The 19,923-nt window shown below is 43.2% G+C and overlaps 1 protein-coding gene across 3 annotated transcripts in view; it reads right to left on the bottom strand.

The window, feature by feature from the left end:
- CDC25C (cell division cycle 25C) overlaps positions 1–19,923 on the bottom strand; it is a 36,361-nt gene that overhangs the window by 13,468 nt on the left and 2,970 nt on the right. The window contains exons 3-7 of one of the 3 annotated variants that reach the window (XM_049786014.1): positions 19,139–19,181; positions 17,317–17,350; positions 17,156–17,242; positions 12,919–13,017; positions 1,038–1,193 (exon numbers count right to left, since the gene is read on the bottom strand). In XM_049786014.1, the coding sequence (XP_049641971.1) occupies positions 1,038–1,193; positions 12,919–13,017; positions 17,156–17,242; positions 17,317–17,350; positions 19,139–19,181 (419 nt within the window). Of the gene's footprint in view, positions 1–1,037; positions 1,194–12,918; positions 13,018–17,155; positions 17,243–17,316; positions 17,351–17,611; positions 17,648–19,138; positions 19,182–19,923 lie in introns of all 3 variants that reach the window. The other 2 variants (XM_049786012.1, XM_049786013.1) reach the window with 2 other exon arrangements.

Here is a 19,923-nt window from a genome sequence, read left to right as displayed (position 1 = left end):
CATGCTCTAGCCCATCCATTGCTATTATTCTGTAGGCATCACTTGCATTCAATTACACCAATAGTGGTTCACAAACTGAGTAACTCATCCTGATCAGCTGCAGTAAGAAAGTCCCACAAAGTCCTATCAGTCAGGCAGCTCTGAGACAGAAGACACAGTATCTTCCCTATATTTTGTGGACCAAGAATTGAACCCAGGATCTCATATACTGAGTCCCAGCTGTGTCCAGAATCAAGCTTTGTCTGTCAGGGAAGAGATTGAGGCTATAATTTGTAGTGCTCAGGGGGCCATATGTGGGTGGTACCCCCTGGATTTGAGCCAAAGATGCTGCTGCTGCAGCCACAACCACATGCATATCCAATGCCTCTCTCCTGTACTATCTTATCTTTCATCCCTTCCTTTTTATCTCCCTTGCCTGTGCTAGGGAGATTCAAAGTTTTTCTGTTTTTTTTTGTTTTTTTTTTTTTTTTTGCGGGGGGAGGGATGCCCATACCCAGCAATGCTCTGGAATTACTCCTAGCTCTGTGATCAAGGATTCTTCTAGCAGGTACAGGGGTCTATATTGGGGTACTGGTATCAAACTAGTGTTGGCTGCATACAGGGAAAACATTCTCTCTGCGGTACTATCACTCCAGCTCCAGAGAACACCAAAGTTTGAACTAAATGTGTTTGGGGGGCAGACCATGCAGTGTTAGGTCTCAAATCCAGTGGTTGTTGCCATCCTCCAACTTCAATTATGCCTTCTTGATATCTAGACTCACCACTTATACAGTGGCTACTACCTGTCAGACAAGCAACATAATCTAAGAATGCAGGAATAGGAGCTAGAAAGATGATTTAAAGGGCCTAAGATTCACAGGCTCATAGATTTAATTCCCCAACATTGCAGAGTCTCCCAAGTACCAGTGAGAGCAACCCTTGAGCACTGAGGTGGGCATAGCCCTTAATACTGCTAGTATTGAAAAATAAAAAGAGAGAGAGAAATGCTTGCAGGAATTTTAAAATATCAACAAGATATACCACTAAAGAGCACTTACCTTGGTCTCATCTTGATCTTCAAGGGAAAACTCCATCAATTCACCTGAAATCTCCTCTGCCAGGTCTTCTCTGAGTATTGGATTTTTATTCGATTCTGAAACTGCTATGGGACTCTCCAGATATTTCATTTCACTCTCCACCAAGATTTCATTGTTCTACCAAGTACATTGATAATGTTAAATTCTATCCAAGAACTTTACATTATATACAAAAATCATCTAAAAATAAATCTAAGATCTAAATGTAAATAAAACTTAAAAAAAAAACATAGGGAAAAGTTGAGATTGGATATGGAAATTATCCTTAAATATGTTACAAAAGCATAAGGAACAGAGTCCAGAGGGTAGTTTAAGAGGTGGAGCACATGCTTGCATACTTGAAATCCTAAATTTGATCCTCAAATAGCAAAGTCCTCTGAACACTGGCCCGAGCACTGAGCCATCAGGTCCTTACACTGGAGTAGCAGGAGTGTACCCTAAGTCCCTTAAGCACCATTAAGGAGGTCCTGGTTTAAAAAAAAAATCACTGGCCAGAGAGATAATAAAACCAATAAGGTACTTGCCTTGCACACAGCAGACACAGGTTTGATCCTGTCACTGCTAAGCACTGCCAGTGTGGCTCAAGAAAACAAAAATAGAAATAAAAGACCAGAGGCCAGAACGATAGTACAGTGGTGCCTTGCACATGGCCGACCCAGAAAGATGTGGGTTCAGTCCCTGGTGTCCCAAATTCCCCTGAGCCAGGAGTGATTTCTGAGTGCATAGACAGGTGTAACCCCTGAGAATCACCAGGTATGGCCTAAAAAACAAACCAAAATAAAACAAAACAGAGGAAACAGAAGAAAAGATAAAATGAAAATTAGAATCTTTTATACATTAAAGAATAATAATCATGAGGGACTGGAGCAGTGGTGCAGAGCGGTAAGGCATCTGCCTTGCCAACGCTAGCCTAGGACGACCACGGTTCAATCCCCCACCATCCCACATGGTCCCCCAGGCAATTTCTAAGCGTAGAGCCAGGAGTAACCCCTGAGCGCTGCCGGGTGTGACCCAAAAAACAAAAGAAAAAGGAAAAAAAAGAGTAACAATCATGAAACTACAATGATGATTCATATGGTCTTTTTCGGGGAAGTGAATGAAACCTTGGGCTCCAAAATTAGGACCTGGAGAGAGGCGGGTCTGGAAGCAAATGCCAAAGCAGGAAATAATCCACACAGTGAAAGCAGGTAAGAACAGGTTCAGGAATTCCAACACTCCTAAGAAGGAAGGCAACTTAGTGGAGGAAGATCGAAGAATGAATGCCCTGTCTTCAAGAAACCCAGGCATTTTATTAGCAAGAACCAGACCACACCCTAGGGTGGAGAATGAATACAGAGTAGGGAGAAACCCAGTAATCCAATATCTCCCACTAAATGACTTTATAGAAAAACAAAATAATTGGGATTGGAGAGATAGCACAGCAGTAAGGCATTTGCCTTGCAAGTGGCCAACCCAGGACCAAAGGTGGTTTGAATCCTGGCATCCCATATGGCCCCCCGTGCCTGCCTGAAGCATTTTCTGAGCAGATAGCCAGGAGTAACCCCTGAGCGCCACCAGGTGTGGCCCCCCAAAAAAACAACAACACCAACAAATAATTCACATCCCAAGGTTCTAAGAAAAGGTCAGATGTCTCTAACTAAAAGATAAAGGGGTTGAGAATATTTTGCATAGATGCAGCAAAAGCTGGAAAAATAGCAGAAAAAAAAAACTTTTGGCCTAAAAACAGGCCACAAAGCATCTTTCCATAAAGTCAACTAATGGCTCCAGTCACACTAATATGTCTAAATCAAAAGTCTTTCTTCAAGTCCCTAGGAAAGGTTCTCCTCAATCTCAGTTTTCACTGTTAGATTTCAGTAAATGAAGATATTAGTGTTAGCACACATCCTATGTTGAAGACAGAATGTCCTGACATGTCTCCTGATTGAATCTTTCCGTTATATGGCAAGGCAGGAAAATCTGCCTTCAAAGCAAGTTATTGCTGATTTCCAAGCCATAGTTAGGTTAGCATGTTAGCCCATTCTGGGACAAGTATATGCTAAGGCAGTTAGTTAATAGATAAGTAGATTAGGCATATTGAGAAAAATAGTGATCATCTTTTTGACTCAAAAGCCATAAAACGGGGGGAAAATAAAAAAAGCCATAAAACAAGCTTGGTAGGGACAAAAGCAATTTAATGAGTCTATTATTGCTACACTTTTCAAGGCCAGCTTAAATCCACAATTCAATGCTTCATTTGCTAGCAAGAATCTCAAACATTGGAGATCTTTACTCATTTATCCTTTCCTTTGACAACTGCAGATAAATGCATGTTGCAAGGTTGCCTTAAATTTTAAGGCTTAAAGTGTTTTTTAAAGAACTGAGAAATAATAATAGGGTTTATTGCAGTCACTGTGACACAGCAGGATTCCTTGAAAAGGACATAAATTTGGAAATTACAACCTGTATTCCTTTTTTGTTTGTTTGTTTTGTTTTGTTTTTGGGTCACGTCCAGCAGCACTAGGGGTTACTCCTGGCTCTAGGCTCAGAAATCGCTCCTGGCATGCTTGAGGGACCATATGGGATGCTGGGAATCGAACCACTGTCCTTCTACATGCAAGGCAAACACACTACCTCTATGCTATCTCTTCGGCCCATACAACCTATATTCTTAATACATTTGAAAAAACTACAGACCTACATAGGCTTTCCTTTAGAAAATCTTGACTTATCACAGTACATTATGGACTCTAAGAACAACCATGAAGAATACACTTTATTCTGTTTTGATCCATTATGGTGAAATAAAAAAGGGCCGTTTCACAGCCTGTTGTAAAAATACATTAAAACGGGGCCGGCGAGGTGGCGCTAGAGGTAAGGTGTCTGCCTTACAAGCGCTAGCCAAGGAAAGGACCACGGTTCGATCCCCCGGTGTCCCATATGGTCCCCCCAAGCCAGGGGCAATTTCTGAGCGCGTAGCCAGGAGTAACCCCTGAGCATCTAACGGGTGTGGCCCGAAAAACCAAAAAAAAAAAAAAAAAAAAAATACATTAAAACAATGTTGGCGGGCCCGGAGAGATAGCACAGTGGCGTTTGCCTTGCAAGCAGCCGATCCAAGACCAAAGGTGGTTGGTTCATATCCCGGTGTCCCATATGGTCCCCTGTGCCTGCCAGGAGCTATTTCTGAGCAGACAGCCAGGAGTAACCCCTGAGCAATGCCGGGTGTGGCCCAAAAACCAAAAAACACAATGTTGGCTTAAATTTGATGATCAAGGGCCTGGAGAGATAGTGCAGAGGCGTTTGCCTTGCAAGCAGCCGATCCAGGACCAAAGGTGGTTGGTTCGAATCCCAGTGTCCCATATGGTCCCCCGTGCCTGCCAGGAGCTATTTCTGAGCAGACAGTCAGGAGTAACCCCTGAGCATCGCTGGGTGTGGTCCAAAAACCAAAAAAAAATTTTTTTTGATGATCAAGAAGTTTCAGAAATCTTCAACTCATCTGTAAAATATTCAGCAGCTTATGTTCATTTTTTATACTTCAAAGACCTGCTGCAATGGATAGTTGTTTAAATTAGCAGATGTCTAGCTGAATGCTCTTTAGACATGTCTATAATAGTGTTTTAATGATTTTAACAATAGGAAAACAATTGCAAGATGCGTACTCTCACTATAGTGCTCATTATTAGAATGTGTAGTGTCTATTTTTTTTTTGGTTTTTGGGTCACACCAAGTGGCATGCGAAGGCCTTGCACCTGGCACATGGAAAGGTCGGCAATAAGATATGCGCACGTGCCATATAGTTTTTAAATACTAAAATCTTGTTATTATGGTTTAACTGACGTGCTGGCATTCTTGAGGAAATTATTTGGTTTTGTGCGGCAGTTTGGGCACTCAGGATCAAAAAGGTTAGCCCTCACTGCCCAAGAGCCATCAGTCCTAGGAAGCCAGAGTGGACTCTTATGTGAAATAAATATTGACTCAGAACGTTTTTGCAGAAGGGCTTGTAATTGCTGAGGCAAATTTTAAATAATTTGGTTATGAGCATTGAAAGATGTGGTTACTATGCCTGAGAGCAATCCTATTCCCAACTTACTATGTTGCAAAGCTCTGAAACGTATGATAATAAGTGATTTAATTAGCAAGTTCCACTTGCTGATTTATAATTAGTATGCACTATTGTGGTCAGAGAAAGGCCATTGATACCATCCTTTCCTGATGACCCATCAATGTAAAACAGGGGGGTGTCAGGTAAAGGGGAGGAACTTTTGTTTTGTTTTAGGGCCTCATCCAGTAGTGCTCAGGGGTTACTTCTGGCTCTGCACTCAGAAATCACTCCTGGGGCCGGGAAGGTGGCGCTAGAGATAAGGTGTCTGCCTTGTAAGCTCTACCAAGGAACGGACCGCGGTTCGATCCCCCGGCGTCCCATATGGTCCCCCCAAGCCAGGGGCGATTTCTGAGCACATAGCCAGGAGTAACCCCTGAGCGTCAAACGGGTGTGGCCCAAAAAACCAAAAAAAAAAAAAAAAAAAAGAAATCACTCCTGACAGGCTCAAAGGACCATACGGAATGCTTGGAATCGATCCTAGGTCCATTCCGGTTTGGCCATATGCAAGGCAAATGCCTTACGGCTGTGCTATCTCTCTGGCCCCAAGGGGTGGAACTTATAATAGAGGAAATAACAAAATATGTCCTTTTTGGAGGGGGGTTTGGTTTTTGGTTTTTGGGTCACCCCCGTCAGTGCTCAGGGGTTACTTCTGGCTCTATGCTCAGAAATCGCTCCTGGCAGGCACGGGGGTGCCATATGGGATGCCGGGATTCGAACCACTGTCCTTTCGCGTCTAAGGCAAACGCCTTACTGCTGTGCTCTCTCTCCAGCCCCCAAAATATGTCCTCTTGAAGAATTACCAGGCCTTTCCAGCAGGATAATGAGAAAACACTTCTTCAGAAAAAATCAGATAATGCTCATTGAAGGGGCTCGCTGAGAAGTAGATGCATTCTATTTCCTTTCTGGGAATCAGCAGCACTATTATTTTATAATCAAAACCTAAGAAGGACACTGTTCTGAGTCTTGCTTTGATGATAAGACCAGTGATCATTCCAAATAGGACACAAATATGCAAGGTTGCTTGTTGTGTAAAGAAACCCATTCTAGAGGCCCAGACAGCTCAGGAATAACACCAATAAGAGTATGAGGGATTGCAAAATTTAAAAGCCACACCTTATCTCCAAGTATGAACATGGGAAGATAGGACTTTAGGAGCCAGCTGTGAAAAAAAATCCAATTCCTGTTGGGTCTTTTTTGTTAAACACTTGGGGTTATTTAAATCTGAATTTCCTTCCAAGGTACTAAATAAGTTGCTGAGTTCTGAGTTTGAAATCCCAGGAAGGGACGAATCCAATTTATATATCACCTAAAAGTTTATGAAAGTCATTAAGAAGTTCTTATATTTCAGGGCTGAAGTGGTGGCACCAGTGGTAGGGCATCTACCTTGCCCACGCTAGCCTAGGAAGAACCAAGGTTCAATCCCCCCGCATCCCATGTGATCTCCTAAGCCAGGAGCAATTTCTGAGCACATAGCCAGGAGCGTCTCATCCTGAGCGTCACTGGATGTGACCCAAAAACCAAAAAAAAAAATAAATAAATAAAACAAAAGAAGTCCTTATGGGGCGTAGAGATAGCAAGAAGGTAAGGCGTTTGGCTTTCATGCAGAAGGACGGTGGTATAAATCCTGGCATATCCCATATGGTCCCCTGTGCCTGCCAGGGGTGATTTCTGAGCAAAGAGCGAGGAGTAAGCCCTGGGCGCTGCCAGGTGTGACCCCCCACCCAAAAAAAAAAAGAAGTCCTTAGATTTCTTTGATAGATAAAAAAATCTTTTGGGGATCACTGAAGTATGCTCCAATATGAAGCCCAAATATTGAAATAGAGGCAAATTCTGGATTTTTTCTGTTGCTATTATTTTGTGGGTATTTTTGGGTGGGTGGGGGTCACACCCGGCAGCGCTCAGGGGTTACTCCTGGCTCTACACTCAGAAATCGCTCCTGGCAGGCTCTGGGGACCATATTGGATGCCAAGATTTGAATCACCGTCCTTCTGTATGCAAGACAAATAAACATCCTATTTCCATGCTATCTCTCCGGCTCATGTTGTTAATGTTAAACCAATACCCTGCAAGCAGCTGACAACAAATTCATAAACACTCTGTAATTCTCTAAGATTAAGACTGGACTGGACATTGGGGCTGGAGCACAACAATAAGGCATTTGCCTTGCACACAGCCAACACAGAACGGACTCCAGTTCGAATCCCGGCATCCCATATGGTCCCCTATGCCTGCCAGGAGCGACTTCTGAGGACAGAGCCAGGAGTAACTCCTGAGTGCTGCTGGGTATGACCCCCCCCCCCAAAAAAAAAAGAGTAAGGCTGGACATTAAAAGGTCACCATGAGGATGGAGAAATAGCATAGTGCTAGGGCATTTGCCTTGCATGCATTTGTCCCAGGATGAACACAGGTTCAATTTCCAGCATCCCATGTTATCCCCTAAGCCCGCCAGAAACTATTTCTGAGCACAGAGCCAGGAGTAACCTTTAAGTGCTGCTGGGGGTAGCCCAAAAACAAAAACAAAACAAGAAAATGAAAAAATGAAATTATAAATGCATTTACAGCTCTTAAATCAGGTAAGTCTCCAGTTACCTGATTTTTTTATTACAAATATCAGCAATCGGGCCCAGAGAGATAGCACAGCGGCGTTTGCCTTGCAAGCAGTCGATCCAGGACCAAAGGTGGTTGGTTCGAATCCCGGTGTCCCATATGGTCCCCCATGCCTGCCAGGAGTTATTTCTGAGCAGACAGCACCGCTGGGTGTGACCCAAAAAAAACAAAACCAAACAAACAAAAAAAAATATCAGCAATCTCGGGAATCCAGATTGAAATATTGGATTTCCATTTGATTGGGATGGGTTCTGGGCCCTTTAACTCAGTGGACCCAATTAATAAAAGAGAAGCCTCTGAGTTAAAGTGCTAGAAGGGGTTTGATGAGGGATATGATATTCTGTCCTCCGTTGCTTATGCAAATCATGCCCCAGAGTTTCAATAAAACCAGTGCTATATATGGCAAAAAGTCTGATGAGGCCAGATAAATGGGACAGTGGTAGGGCATTTGCCTGGTATACAGCTGACTCAGGACAGACTGGGTTCTATTCCTGGCATCCCATATGGTTCCCTGAGCCTGCCAGGAGCAATTTCTGAGTGCAGAGCCAGGAATAACTCCTGACTACAGTTGGGTGTGGACTGAAAAAAAAAAAAAAAAAAAAAAACGAACAAGCAAAAAAGAAACAGCTTGTTGATTTTCTGGTTTTCAAATTTCTGGTTTTCTGCATTTCAAATACCTAGCACAGAATACGGAGGAAAGATCCGTCCTATTCCTTCTAAGCTGTTAAGAATGTCTTGCGGGGCTGGAGAGATAGCATGGAGGTAAGGCGTTTGCCTTTCATGCAGGAGGTCATCGGTTCGAATCCCAGCGTCCCATATGGTCCCCCGTGCCTGCCAGGAGCAATTTCTGAGCATGAAGCCAGGAGTAACCCCTGAGCACTGCCGGGTGTGACCCAAAAACTACCAAAAAAAAAAAAAAAAAAACCCAAGAATGTCTTGCGGAGCCGGGAAGGTGGCGCTGGAGATAAGGTGTCTGCCTTGTAAGCTCTACCAAGGAACGGACCGCGGTTCGATCCCCCGGCGTCCCATATGGTCCCCCCCAAGCCAGGGGCGATTTCTGAGCACATAGCCAGGAGTAACCCCTGAGCGTCAAACGGGTGTGGCCCAAAAACCAAAAAAAAAAAAAAAAAAAAAAGAATGTCTTGCTTGTAAGGCCCAATTTAGGAGCCAATTTTTTTTGTTTTGTTTTTGTTTTTGGGCCACACCCGGTGGTGCTCAGAGGTTACTCCTGGCTGTCTGCTCAGAAATAGCTCCTGGCAGGCACGGGGGACCATATGGGACACCAGGATTCAAACCAACCACCTTTGGTCCTGGATCAGCTGCTTGCAAGGCAAATGCTGCTGTGCTATCTCTCCAGGCCCAGGAGCCAATTTCTCAATGAAATCACAGATACTTCAGCACCAGAGTCAAACATTCCTTCATGCCCTGAATTTCAAGGGTTAACATTGAATTTTCCTCTTTAAGCTTAGCAGTAAAAGCTATAAATGAACTAGAAGAAGCCTCAGGATTTGTACTTCTGAAACTCCCTTCCCATGCTCTTTGATATGCCAGGTATAACATAAGGAAGTAACAAAATTTGAGCTATGTTTTCACCTATTTTAAAAGTCCAATCTGTGGGGCCGGGCGGTGGCGCTGGAGGTAAGGTGCCTGCCTTACCTGCGCTAGCCTAGGAGACGGACCGCGGTTCGATCCCCCGGCGTCCCATATGGTCCCCCAAGCCAGGAGCGACTTCTGAGCGCATAGCCAGGAGTAACCCCTGAGCGTTACCTGGTGTGGCCCAAAAACCAAAAAAAAAAAAAAAAAAAAAAAAAAAAAAAAGTCCAATCTGTGGACTTTTAAAACAAGAACAATTATTTTTCCAACATGGCCAGAATCTAAAATTGCCAGCTGAATAATGATTCCTTTAAGCATTAAACTGCTTCTTCCTAAAATCATCTCTAAAGTTCCTGGAAACATTGGCCCTGTTATGCCATATCTAATTTTGTAAGGGCATTAGCTGGAATTATAGTTAAATCTTCAGGGAAGAAGATATCAAGGCCACGCTTTCTGAAGTGGCAGGCTTTAATGAGCTAAGCTGCAGTGTTCTCTTGGTCTGGACTGGGAGGCTGAACTCCTCTTGATGAAAAGGTTCCCTGATTTTGAGGGGCCAGAGAATGGCCCCTGACCCAAAACATATAAATCTTGGTCTCAGGGAGTGTTTCTTTGAGCTGGTACAAAAAGGGTTTGTGTTCTGCAATGTTTTTGTAAATGCCCCACTTTGCCACTTTTAAAGCATCTGACCTATACTCAAAAGATTGGTTTTAGACCCCTCCTACAGGTGCTGGGTAAGGAGATAAAAGAGTCTCTCGTCCAATGAAATCCCCTGTTGGGGCCTGAGTGATAGCAGTGTAGGGCAATGTAGGGCATTTGACTTGCACGCAGCCAAAACAGGAGGGACTCCGGTTTGATTTCCAGCATCCCATATGGTCCCTAGAGCCTGCCAGGAGCAATTTCTGAGTGCAGAACCAGGAGTAACCCCTAAACCCTGCCAGATTTGACCCAAAAAAAAAAAAAATGGAAATCCCCATCACACCTCAGACAAATTCTAGGTAGCTTCCTTGGGTGAAAGCCACTGATCTGATTCCCGGAATTTGCATTTGAATAACATATGTATAAAGATGTGACAGCTGGGAGCAAGTTACTGTAAGTTCCAACTAGGTGTGGAGGAAGATAATTGTAAATTCCAGTATTTAGGGGGGTGTTGGACCACACCTGGTGGCGCCTATGGGTTGCTCCTGGCTCTGTACTATATCTCCAGCTCCAAAGTCCAGCATTTCTACAAGTATGTAGAAATCCCATGATATCCTCTTTCTTGCTAATTGGACATAATATAACCTGACAATATTCATTGGCATTATCAAAAACTAAGGTTTTCATCAGGAGTTTTTGAATTCCATATCTCCAATCTGCCTTTTAATCGCCTATGTCAAAAATCTGCCTGTGGCTCTGTATCTTCCTGAAAAATCTTTGTATGCCTACCCTCATACTCAGCTTCTGAGTCATTTTTCCACAAGTCTTCAAAGCAAGTTCCTTGAAAAGTCTGACAACAGCAACAGGCAGTCTTATCTGTTTACTACTTCTGGGATTTCCCCTTCTCCTATCATGATCTCATAAGACAGAGCCGGAGTGATACCACAGTGATAGGGCATTGCCTTGTAAGCGAACAATCCAGGACAGACCCGGGTTCAATCTCTAGCATCTGATATGGTCCCCCGAGCCTGCCAGGAGCAATTTCTGAATGCAAATCCAAGAATAACTCATGAGCACTGGTGGGTGTGACCCAAAATCAAAACATAGCAAAAAAAGAATCTCATAAGACAACATGAGTCCTGCAACCATCCTTCCAGAGTGATCTAGGCTATTAAATTTACTTTTAGAGCCTACAGACAACCACATTTTTCACTGTAAATAATGAGAAGTGCTCAAACAGATTTTGCTACAGTGCCAAAATCCTGGTGGGTCCAACATCCACCATAACTCCAGGTACTAAAGAATTCAACACAAAACGGAGAAAGAGGACCATACTCCAAGTACACTTTCTTAAATCGACCGAGATAAACCATATTTAAACTCTCATAAGTTGAAGTTTGATTATTTCCTGATGGGGAAAATTTGTTTCTGATTCTGTGTTAGTACCAATTTCACTAAGAACTAGCCATTGTGGGGATGCAGATCCATTCCACTCTCTAAAGAGCTCTGGTGGGGAGGGGTGTGGAAAATCTTCTGATTGGGTCATTTTAATATCATTTGATTCACTTTGTAAGCCAATTTCATTGGTTGAAACAACTAGAAACTCTTCTGGCCTAGCATCAGTAGGGGGTGGCAAAACACCAATCTCAGGGCTTTTGGCTTGACCATGTGATATTACTGAAAATGCCTTTATAATTTTTGGCTTAACAGTCCTTTTAGAAACATTAGAAAGTGCTTCAGAAACTTTTAGTGCGAGGTTAGAGTATTCAGTATGCAATTTTTTGCATCTCACAATACATATGAACTGAAAACAAAACAAAACAAAACAAGGAAAACCACCACCAATGCAATTTACATGAGGAAAAGCTAGGGTCCTTCAACCAAAAACCAAGCCATTATTACCACTTTGAACCAAATAGACACAAGCTTAAAAGCCCAGGCTGGTGAATGCCACTTAATAAACCACAAAATTAATATCTCACCAATTGTCAGTTGAGTCCCTGTTCCATGTGCCATCTGTGAATGAAGCCTCAGGTTCCAAAACCAGAACCTGGAGGCGGGTCTGGAAGCAAACGTTGATGCAGGAAATAATCCACACAGTAAAAGGGGTAATAACAGATTCAGGAATTCCAACACTCAAGACAGGAATTCCAACACACAAGCCTTCCACTCCTAAGAAGGAAGGCAACTTAGTGGAGGAAGACTGAAGAATGAATGCCCTGCCTTCCTGAAACCTGGGCATTTTATTAGCAAGAACCAGATCACACACTAAGGTGGAGAACAAATACTGAGTAAAGAGGAACCCAGTAATCCAACACCAGATCACTCCTTGGGGTGGAGAATGAATACTGAGTAGTGTAGGACCCAGTTATCCAATACGGAGGAGTGGAGAAGAACCACATCTGGTTGTGCTCAGGGCTTACTTCTGGCTCTGTGCTCAAGAAATCACTCTAGGCAGGCTTGGGAGACCAAATGAGGAGCTGGGAAATAAAAACACAGGAGGCAAACACCTTACATGCTGTACTATCTCTCTGGTCCCAGATAGTCCATAGGTTCTAATAAATATATATAAACCATATATTTAATATGGGATTAATATTCTAACTATAGGACTGAATAGGCTAGAGCAGGACCAGAAAGATAATACAAGGTCTAAGATGCTGTGCTGCATCAGACTAACCCCGTTTGATTCCAGTACCATATATGTTCCCTGGAATAAGCCCTGAGGACTCCAGTGTGCATCTAACAACAAATATTTTCTTCTAAAACTAAAGGATCTGAGCATACTGGTCCCTTCCCTTTCCTTGCTCAAATACCTCTTCTGCAACCTCTTTTCTCATAATCATAGCTTAAAAAAATTCAAAGGGTCATAAATCCAGATTTGTCATTTGATAACCCATTACCCTATAACAATATTCAGAGACTTACCATTAGAGACAGGGGAGACATATAAGGGCCCCCTGATCTCTTCTCAAACTTTTGATTTCTAGATGCCCGCCAGTCCAATTGTTTCAAAATGTCATTTTCCTGCATTAAAAAAAGAAAAGAAAAATTACATTGACCAGAGGAAGAGAAAAGATAGCAGTGCCTATGAATAACATTTCATCTGCTAAAGCCATGAAAATGTCACAAATCACCTTAAATACTACCTAGGTAGTATTTATATATGCTAAAGATATAAAAACCATTTGACATATATCATGTAGATTTGTTTAAAAAATATAAATTTAGGGCCCGGAGAGATAGCACAGCGGCGTTTGCCATGCAAGCAGCTGATCTAGGACCAAAGGTGGCTGGTTCGAATCCCGGTGTCCCATATGGTCCCCCATGCCTGCCAGAAGCTATTTCTGAGCAGACAGCCAGGAGTAATCCCTGAGCACTGCCGGGTGTGGCCCAAATGCCAAAAAAAAAAAAAAGAATTTAAAAAATATGAATCTTATGAATGAAAACTAACAGAAGGGCAAGAAATAATACTCTGGGGGCCAGAGAGATAGCACAGTGATAGGGAGTTTGCCCCACAGCCAACCCAAGATGGACAGTGGTTCGAATCCCGGCACCCCATATAGTCCCCTGAGCCAGCCAGGAGCACAGAGACAGGAGTAACCCCTGAACACTGCAGGGTATGAGCAAAAATAAAAACAAAAACAAACAAACAAAAAGAAATTATACTCTGAAGAGGAGACTGATTAGATTTTATTTTGTTTTTATAGTGCGAGGGATCAAACTTAGGGCCTCATTCATAAAGCATATACTCTGCTGTTGAGTCATGATGGTAATATTCTTTTTGGAGGGGGTCAAGTTTTGGGCCACTTCCAGTGGCACTCAGGACTTCTGGCTCTGTGTTCAGGAATTACTCCTGGCAGGCTCAGGGACCATATGGGATGCCAGTAATCAAACTTGGATTGGCACATTCAAGGCAAGAGCCTATTGTTGTACAATCTCTCTGGCCCAAGATGGTATTTTGTTGTTGTTGTTTTTGGGTCACACCCAGCTACGCTCAGTAGTTACTTCTGGCTCTACACTGAGAAATCACTCCTGGTAGGTTCAGGGGACCATATGCAATGATGGGATGCCGGAATTCGAACCACTGTCCTTCAGCATGCAAGGCAAATGCCCTACCTCAATGATATCTCTCCGGCCCAAAGATGGTATTTTTGTTTGTTTGATTGGTTGGTTTTTTTTTCTGGGGGGGGGTCACACCCAGCAGTGCTCAGGGGTTACTCCTGGCTCTACACTCGGAAATTGCTCCTGGCAGATTTGGGGGACCATATGAGATGCTAGGATTCGAACCAGCGTCCTTCTCCATGCAAGGCAAATGCATGGGGCATGGAGTGGGGCCGGCGATATAGCATAAAGGTAAGGCGTTTGCCTTCCATGCAGAAGGACGGTGATTTGAATCCCGGCATCCCATATGGTCCCTGTGCCTGCCAGGGGCGATTTCTGAGCTTAGAGCCAGGAGTAACCTCTGAGCGCTGCCGGGTGTGACCCAAAACCCAAAAAAAAAAAGTAGGACTGGAGAGAGAGTATAGGTGTTAAGATGCTTGTCTGGCATATGGTTTCAAATACCACTATTAGTAACCTCTGACTGCGCACAGAGCCAGAAGTAAGCCCTAATCACTACCACATAAAGTCAAAAACAAAAAAACAGGGACCAGAGAGATAGCATGGAGATAAGGTGTTTGCCTTTCATGCAGAAGGTCGGTGGTTTGAATCCCATATGGTCCCCCGAGCCTGCCAGGAGCGATTTCTGAGCGTAGAGCCAGGAGTAACTTTGAGCGATGCTGGGTGTGACCCAAAAATCAAAAATAAAAAAAATTTAAAAATAAGGAGGGCCCGGAGAGATAGCACAGTGGTGTTTTCCTTGCAAGCAGCCGATCCAGGACCTAAGGTGGTTGGTTCGAATCCTGGTGTCCCATGTGGTCCCCCCGTGCCTGCCAGGAGCTATTTCTGAGCAGATAGCCAGGAGTAACCCCTGAGCACTGCCGGGTGTGGCCCAAAAACCAAAAACCAAAAAAAAAAAAAAAAAAAAAAATAGGAAAAAAACTAAGTGTGCAAACCCCCCGCCCCCATCAGCAGCAAACTATCTGTGACTACCACAACAAAAAATGGACATAAGAGGCTAGAGTGATAGCACAGCAGTAGGGTATTTGCCTTGCACATGGATAACCCATGACAGTCCTGGGTTCAATCCCCAACAACCCATATGGTCCCTCAACCTGCCAGGAGTGATTTCTGAGTGCAGAGCCAGGAATAAGCCCTGAGCACCACTGGATGTGGCACCCAAAAATAAAGGGGCATGAGTCCTGGGAAGCATCACAATTAAGTTTGTGGAAAGGAATAGTAAGACAATATTACGTCAAGAAAAAGCTGATCTTGGGGCCAGAGAGATAGCACAGTGGAAGGACATTTGTCTTGCAAGCAGCCAACCCAGGACCAACAGTGGTTCAAATCCCGGCATCCCATATGGTTTCTCATGCCTGCCAAGAACAATTTCTGTGCAGAGCCCGAAGTAACCCCTGATCGCTGCTGTGTGTGGCCCCCCAAAAAATAACAACAACAAAAAAAAAAAAGCTGATCAAGGGACCAAACTTAAAATAGGTAGGATGCTTGTCTTGCATATTGCTGACCTGGGTTCAATTCCTCGCACCTCATATGGTCACCAATATCCCCACCAGGATTGATCCAGGAGTAAACCCTGAGCATAGTCAGATGGCCCCAAAACAAACAAACAAACAAACAAACAAAAATTTTAAAAAGCTGTTCAGAACAGCAGTTTGGGTTGAGAGATAGTACAGCAGGAAAGGAGCTTGACTCGAAAGTGGTTGACCTAGGTTTGATTCCCAGCATTTCATATGGTCCCTGAGTACCATCAAAAGTGATACTGGGGCCCGGAGAGATAGCACAGCAGCGTTTGCCTTGCAAGCAGTCGATCCCCCGTGCCTGCAAGGAGCTATTTCTGAGCAGACAGCCAGGAGTAACCCCTGAGCATCGCCAGGTGTGGCCCAAAAACCAAAAAAAAAAAAAAAAAAAAAGTGATACTGAAAAAAAATTAAAAAATAAAAGTAATGGGGGCCGGGTAGGTGGCGCTGGAGGTAAGGTGTCTGCCTTGCAAGCGCTAGCCAAGGAAGGACCGCGGTTCGATCCCCCGGCGTCCCATATGGTCCCCCCAAGCCAGGGGCGATTTCTGAGCACATAGCCAGGAGTAACCCCTGAGTGTCAAACGGGTGTGGCCCAAAAACAAAAAAAATAAATAAATAAATAAAAGTGATACTGAGTGCAGAATCAGGAATAACCCTGATTATTGCTGGGTGTAACCCAAAATTTGAAGAAAAAAAAAGATAACAAATAATAAAAATTCTTCAATGTGAGAAAAAAAGAACAAGCTTTCTTTGGGGGTAGACTAAGAGATAGAGAAGAGATTAGCTTGGATGAATTAACTAAAGAAATATCTAAGTGATTAAAGTCTAGCTCTAAGAGGTCATTTTAAACTTAGTATAGAAGAACAGCCAAAGGCTTAGAGAAAAGAACCCTGACAGCCAAAGGCTCAGATATAGAACCCTGATATCCTCAGAATAGGGGCTAAAAAGCTAAGCTAAAGGGAAAGTCAAAAAAAGTTAAAAAGACTCGCTTGTGAAATCATGAGAAGAGTCTGAACATATGTCTGCTCCAAACAAAATGTTTTTAATTCCTTCCTTCTACTACAGTAATAAAATTTTGTCCTTAAACAGATCAGCTGACCAGGAGTGATAATAAAACCTGCTGTGGAAGACTTGAAAGCTAGCTTTCTGCCCTGCCTGAGGCTGAAGGGGTGGTGGTGGTGTCAAATGTTTTTTTTTTCTTTTGCAGTGTCAAAAAAAAAAAAGTCCAATAATTTTTTCCTTTTTTTTTTTTTTTTGGGGGGGGGCGCGGTGGTCACACCTGGCAGTGCTCAGGGTTTACTCCTGGCTCTATGCTCAAAAATCGCTCCTGGCAGGCTCAGGGGACCATATGGGATGCCGGGATTCAAAACACCATCCTTCTCCATATTATCTCTCCGGCCCCAAGAATTTTTTCAATGATGCAATTTGCTTTTCTAGCATTCTGAAGCAGAAACAGGATACTAATAAGATGGTCCACAGAAAAAAAAGCAAACTGTTAAAACATCTACATTTCACTCAATACTCACCTTTTTCTTTGTGAATGAGCAGCTGACTGTATCTTTCTTCCTGCAACCTTGGTCCAAAGCATTAGGGGTACTACAAAGCAGCTGCACCTATAAGAGATGACACATCAGCATCCTCCACCCCACTTGAGAAACAAATCCCTAACCCAAGGAAAGCTACTCACTTGGTTGCATTTTTTATGGTTCCAGGGATGATGCCTGTAGATTAAAAACAGAAATATAAAACTGCCATTTAGACCCCAATATTGCTTGGTTATTCTTCAACTTTCCTTGCTTCCATTTTAGAAGCCTTATACCCACAGTTGATACATTTTTAAGAGCTCTATGGAGAGTATGCTCAGGTAAATAGCAAGAGATAAAGTGATGTCCTAGTACAACCAGAAGCGTTGTGGCTCAAAAATAAAATTAGCAACAATAATAAAAGACTGAATTTATTTTGACTTATATAGACACAATAACTGGGTTATTTTCTAGTATGAACTGTTGAAAGCTAAAGTTAATTTATTTTGTTTTGTCACAACCAGTGATGCTCAGAGGCCATTTGTGGCAATACTTGGGGAATCGTGTAGTAATAAAAATTGAACCTGGACTCCCAGTATTCAAAGTATATATTTAAGTCCTTGAGCTATCTCACTGAACTAAGTGAATTTTGGGGGTCTGGAGAGGGCCATACTTGACAGTGCTTCTGGTTCTGCACTCAGGAATCATGCCAAGCTTGGACCATGCGGAAAGCCTAAGATCTAACCCAGTTGGTTGCTTGCTGTACTATCTCTCTGCCTCTCCCAAGCTAATCAATTTTATTAATTTCTATCCTCTCTCAGAATTTAATCCATTCTACATAAGTAAGAACTTTTTTTTTTAAATTTCTGGGCCACACCTGGTTTACTCCTGGCTCTGTGCCCAGAAATCACTCCTAGGACTGGAGTGAGAGTACAGTGGGTAGGGCATTTGCCTTGCAAGTGGCAGATCCAGAACAGACCTAGGTCCCCCAAGCTTGCCAGAAGCAATTTCTTTTTGTTGTTGTTGTTGTTGTTGTTGTTTTTGGGGTGGGACCACACCCGGCAGTGGCAGCACTCAGGGGTTACTCCTGGCTCTGTGCATAGAAATCACTGCTAGTAGGCTAGAGAGACCATATGGGATGCTGAGAATCAAACACTGGTCTGTCCTGGGTCGGCTGCTTGCAAGGCAAATTCCCTACCACTGTGCTCCAGCCACCAGGAGCAATTTTTGAGTGCAGAGCCAGGAGTAACCCCCTGAGCGCCACTGGGTGTGGCCCAAAATCCAAAAAAAATTAAGAAATCGGGACCGGGAAGGTGGCGCTAGACGTAAGGTGTCTGCCTTGTAAGCGCTAGCGTAGGACAGACTGCGGTTCGATCCCCCCGTGTCCCATATGGTCCCCCCAAGCCAGGGGCAATTTCTGAGCGCATAGCCAGGAGTAACCCCTGAGCGTCAAATGGGTGTGGCCCAAAAAAAAAAATTAAGAAATCACTCCTAGCAGACTCAGGTAACCATATGGGATACCAGGGATCAAATCTGGGTCAGCCATGTGCAGGGCAAATGCCCTATCTGCTGTGCTATTTCTCTGGTCCCCAGTAGAAACATTTTAAACAATTTACAGAAAATGCAGGCAAAAGAAAGTGGAAAAAATTTAAGAAGTTAAATTAAAATTACTTTTCAGGGGCCAGAGCAATAGCACAGCAGGTAAGGCGCTTGCCTAGCATGCAACCAACTCAGGTTCAACCCTTGCACTTTATATAGCCCCCCAGGCCTGACTAGGAATAATCACTAAATGCAGAGCCAAGAATAAGCACTGAGGACAACCAAGTGTGGTCCAAATAATGAAATAACAAAAGACCTTTTAAAAAAAGAATTCAGTTTCCAAGTTTACTTTACACAGTGAAATGTTCTATTCTCTGTAGATTTTGTATCAGATAAACTCAATAACCAGTTTTTTAGGATGAAGTTAATTTAGCAAAAAAAACTTACATCGCTGCTATCTGTATCTGAGGTCCTGAAGAATCCAGGTAACCTGCAATCAAATGGTAAACAGACACTAAAAGGGTAGATTAATAAACTCCTAGGTAAAAACTCTCTCTCTCTCTCTCTCTCTCTCTCTCTCTCTCTCTCTCTCTCTCTCTATATATATATATATATATATATATATATATATATATATTAAAAAACTCTATATAAACACATGTAAGAGCTAGAGAGATGGTATAACAGGTAGGGCACTTGCCTTACTAACCCGGGTTCAATCCCCACAACCCCATACAGCCCCCTAGTTTTATCAGGAGTGATCCTTGAGCACAGAGGTAGGAGTAAGCCCCTGGGTGTGGCCCCAATATCAAAAAGTTTATATTTTCTTTTTGTTTTTGTTTTGTTTTGTGTTTATGGGTCATACCTGGCAGCACTCAGGGGTTACTCCTGGTTCTACACTCAGAAATCGCTCATGGCAGGCTCGGGGAACCATATGAGATGCCGGGACTTGAACCACTATCCTTCTGCATGCAAGGGAAATGCCCTACCTCCATGCTATCTCTCCAGCACCAAATAAAAACTATTTTTTAAAGTTCTAATTTTAACCATTTTATTTATTTACTTATTTTTGTTTTTTGGGCCACACCTGGCGGTGTTAAGGGTTACTCCTGGCTCTCTGCTCAGAAATTGCTCCTGGCAAAAAAAAAAAAAAAAAAAAAGAAATAGCTCCTGACAGACATGGGGGACCATATGGGATGCTGGGATTCGAACCACCATTGGTCCTGGGTTAG

This window comes from Suncus etruscus, chromosome 14, assembly GCF_024139225.1.
Source record: "Suncus etruscus isolate mSunEtr1 chromosome 14, mSunEtr1.pri.cur, whole genome shotgun sequence".
Lineage (NCBI taxonomy): Eukaryota > Metazoa > Chordata > Mammalia > Eulipotyphla > Soricidae > Suncus > Suncus etruscus.
Note: the sequence above shows the minus strand (reverse complement) of the source record. Positions and strands in the feature narration are given on the sequence as shown.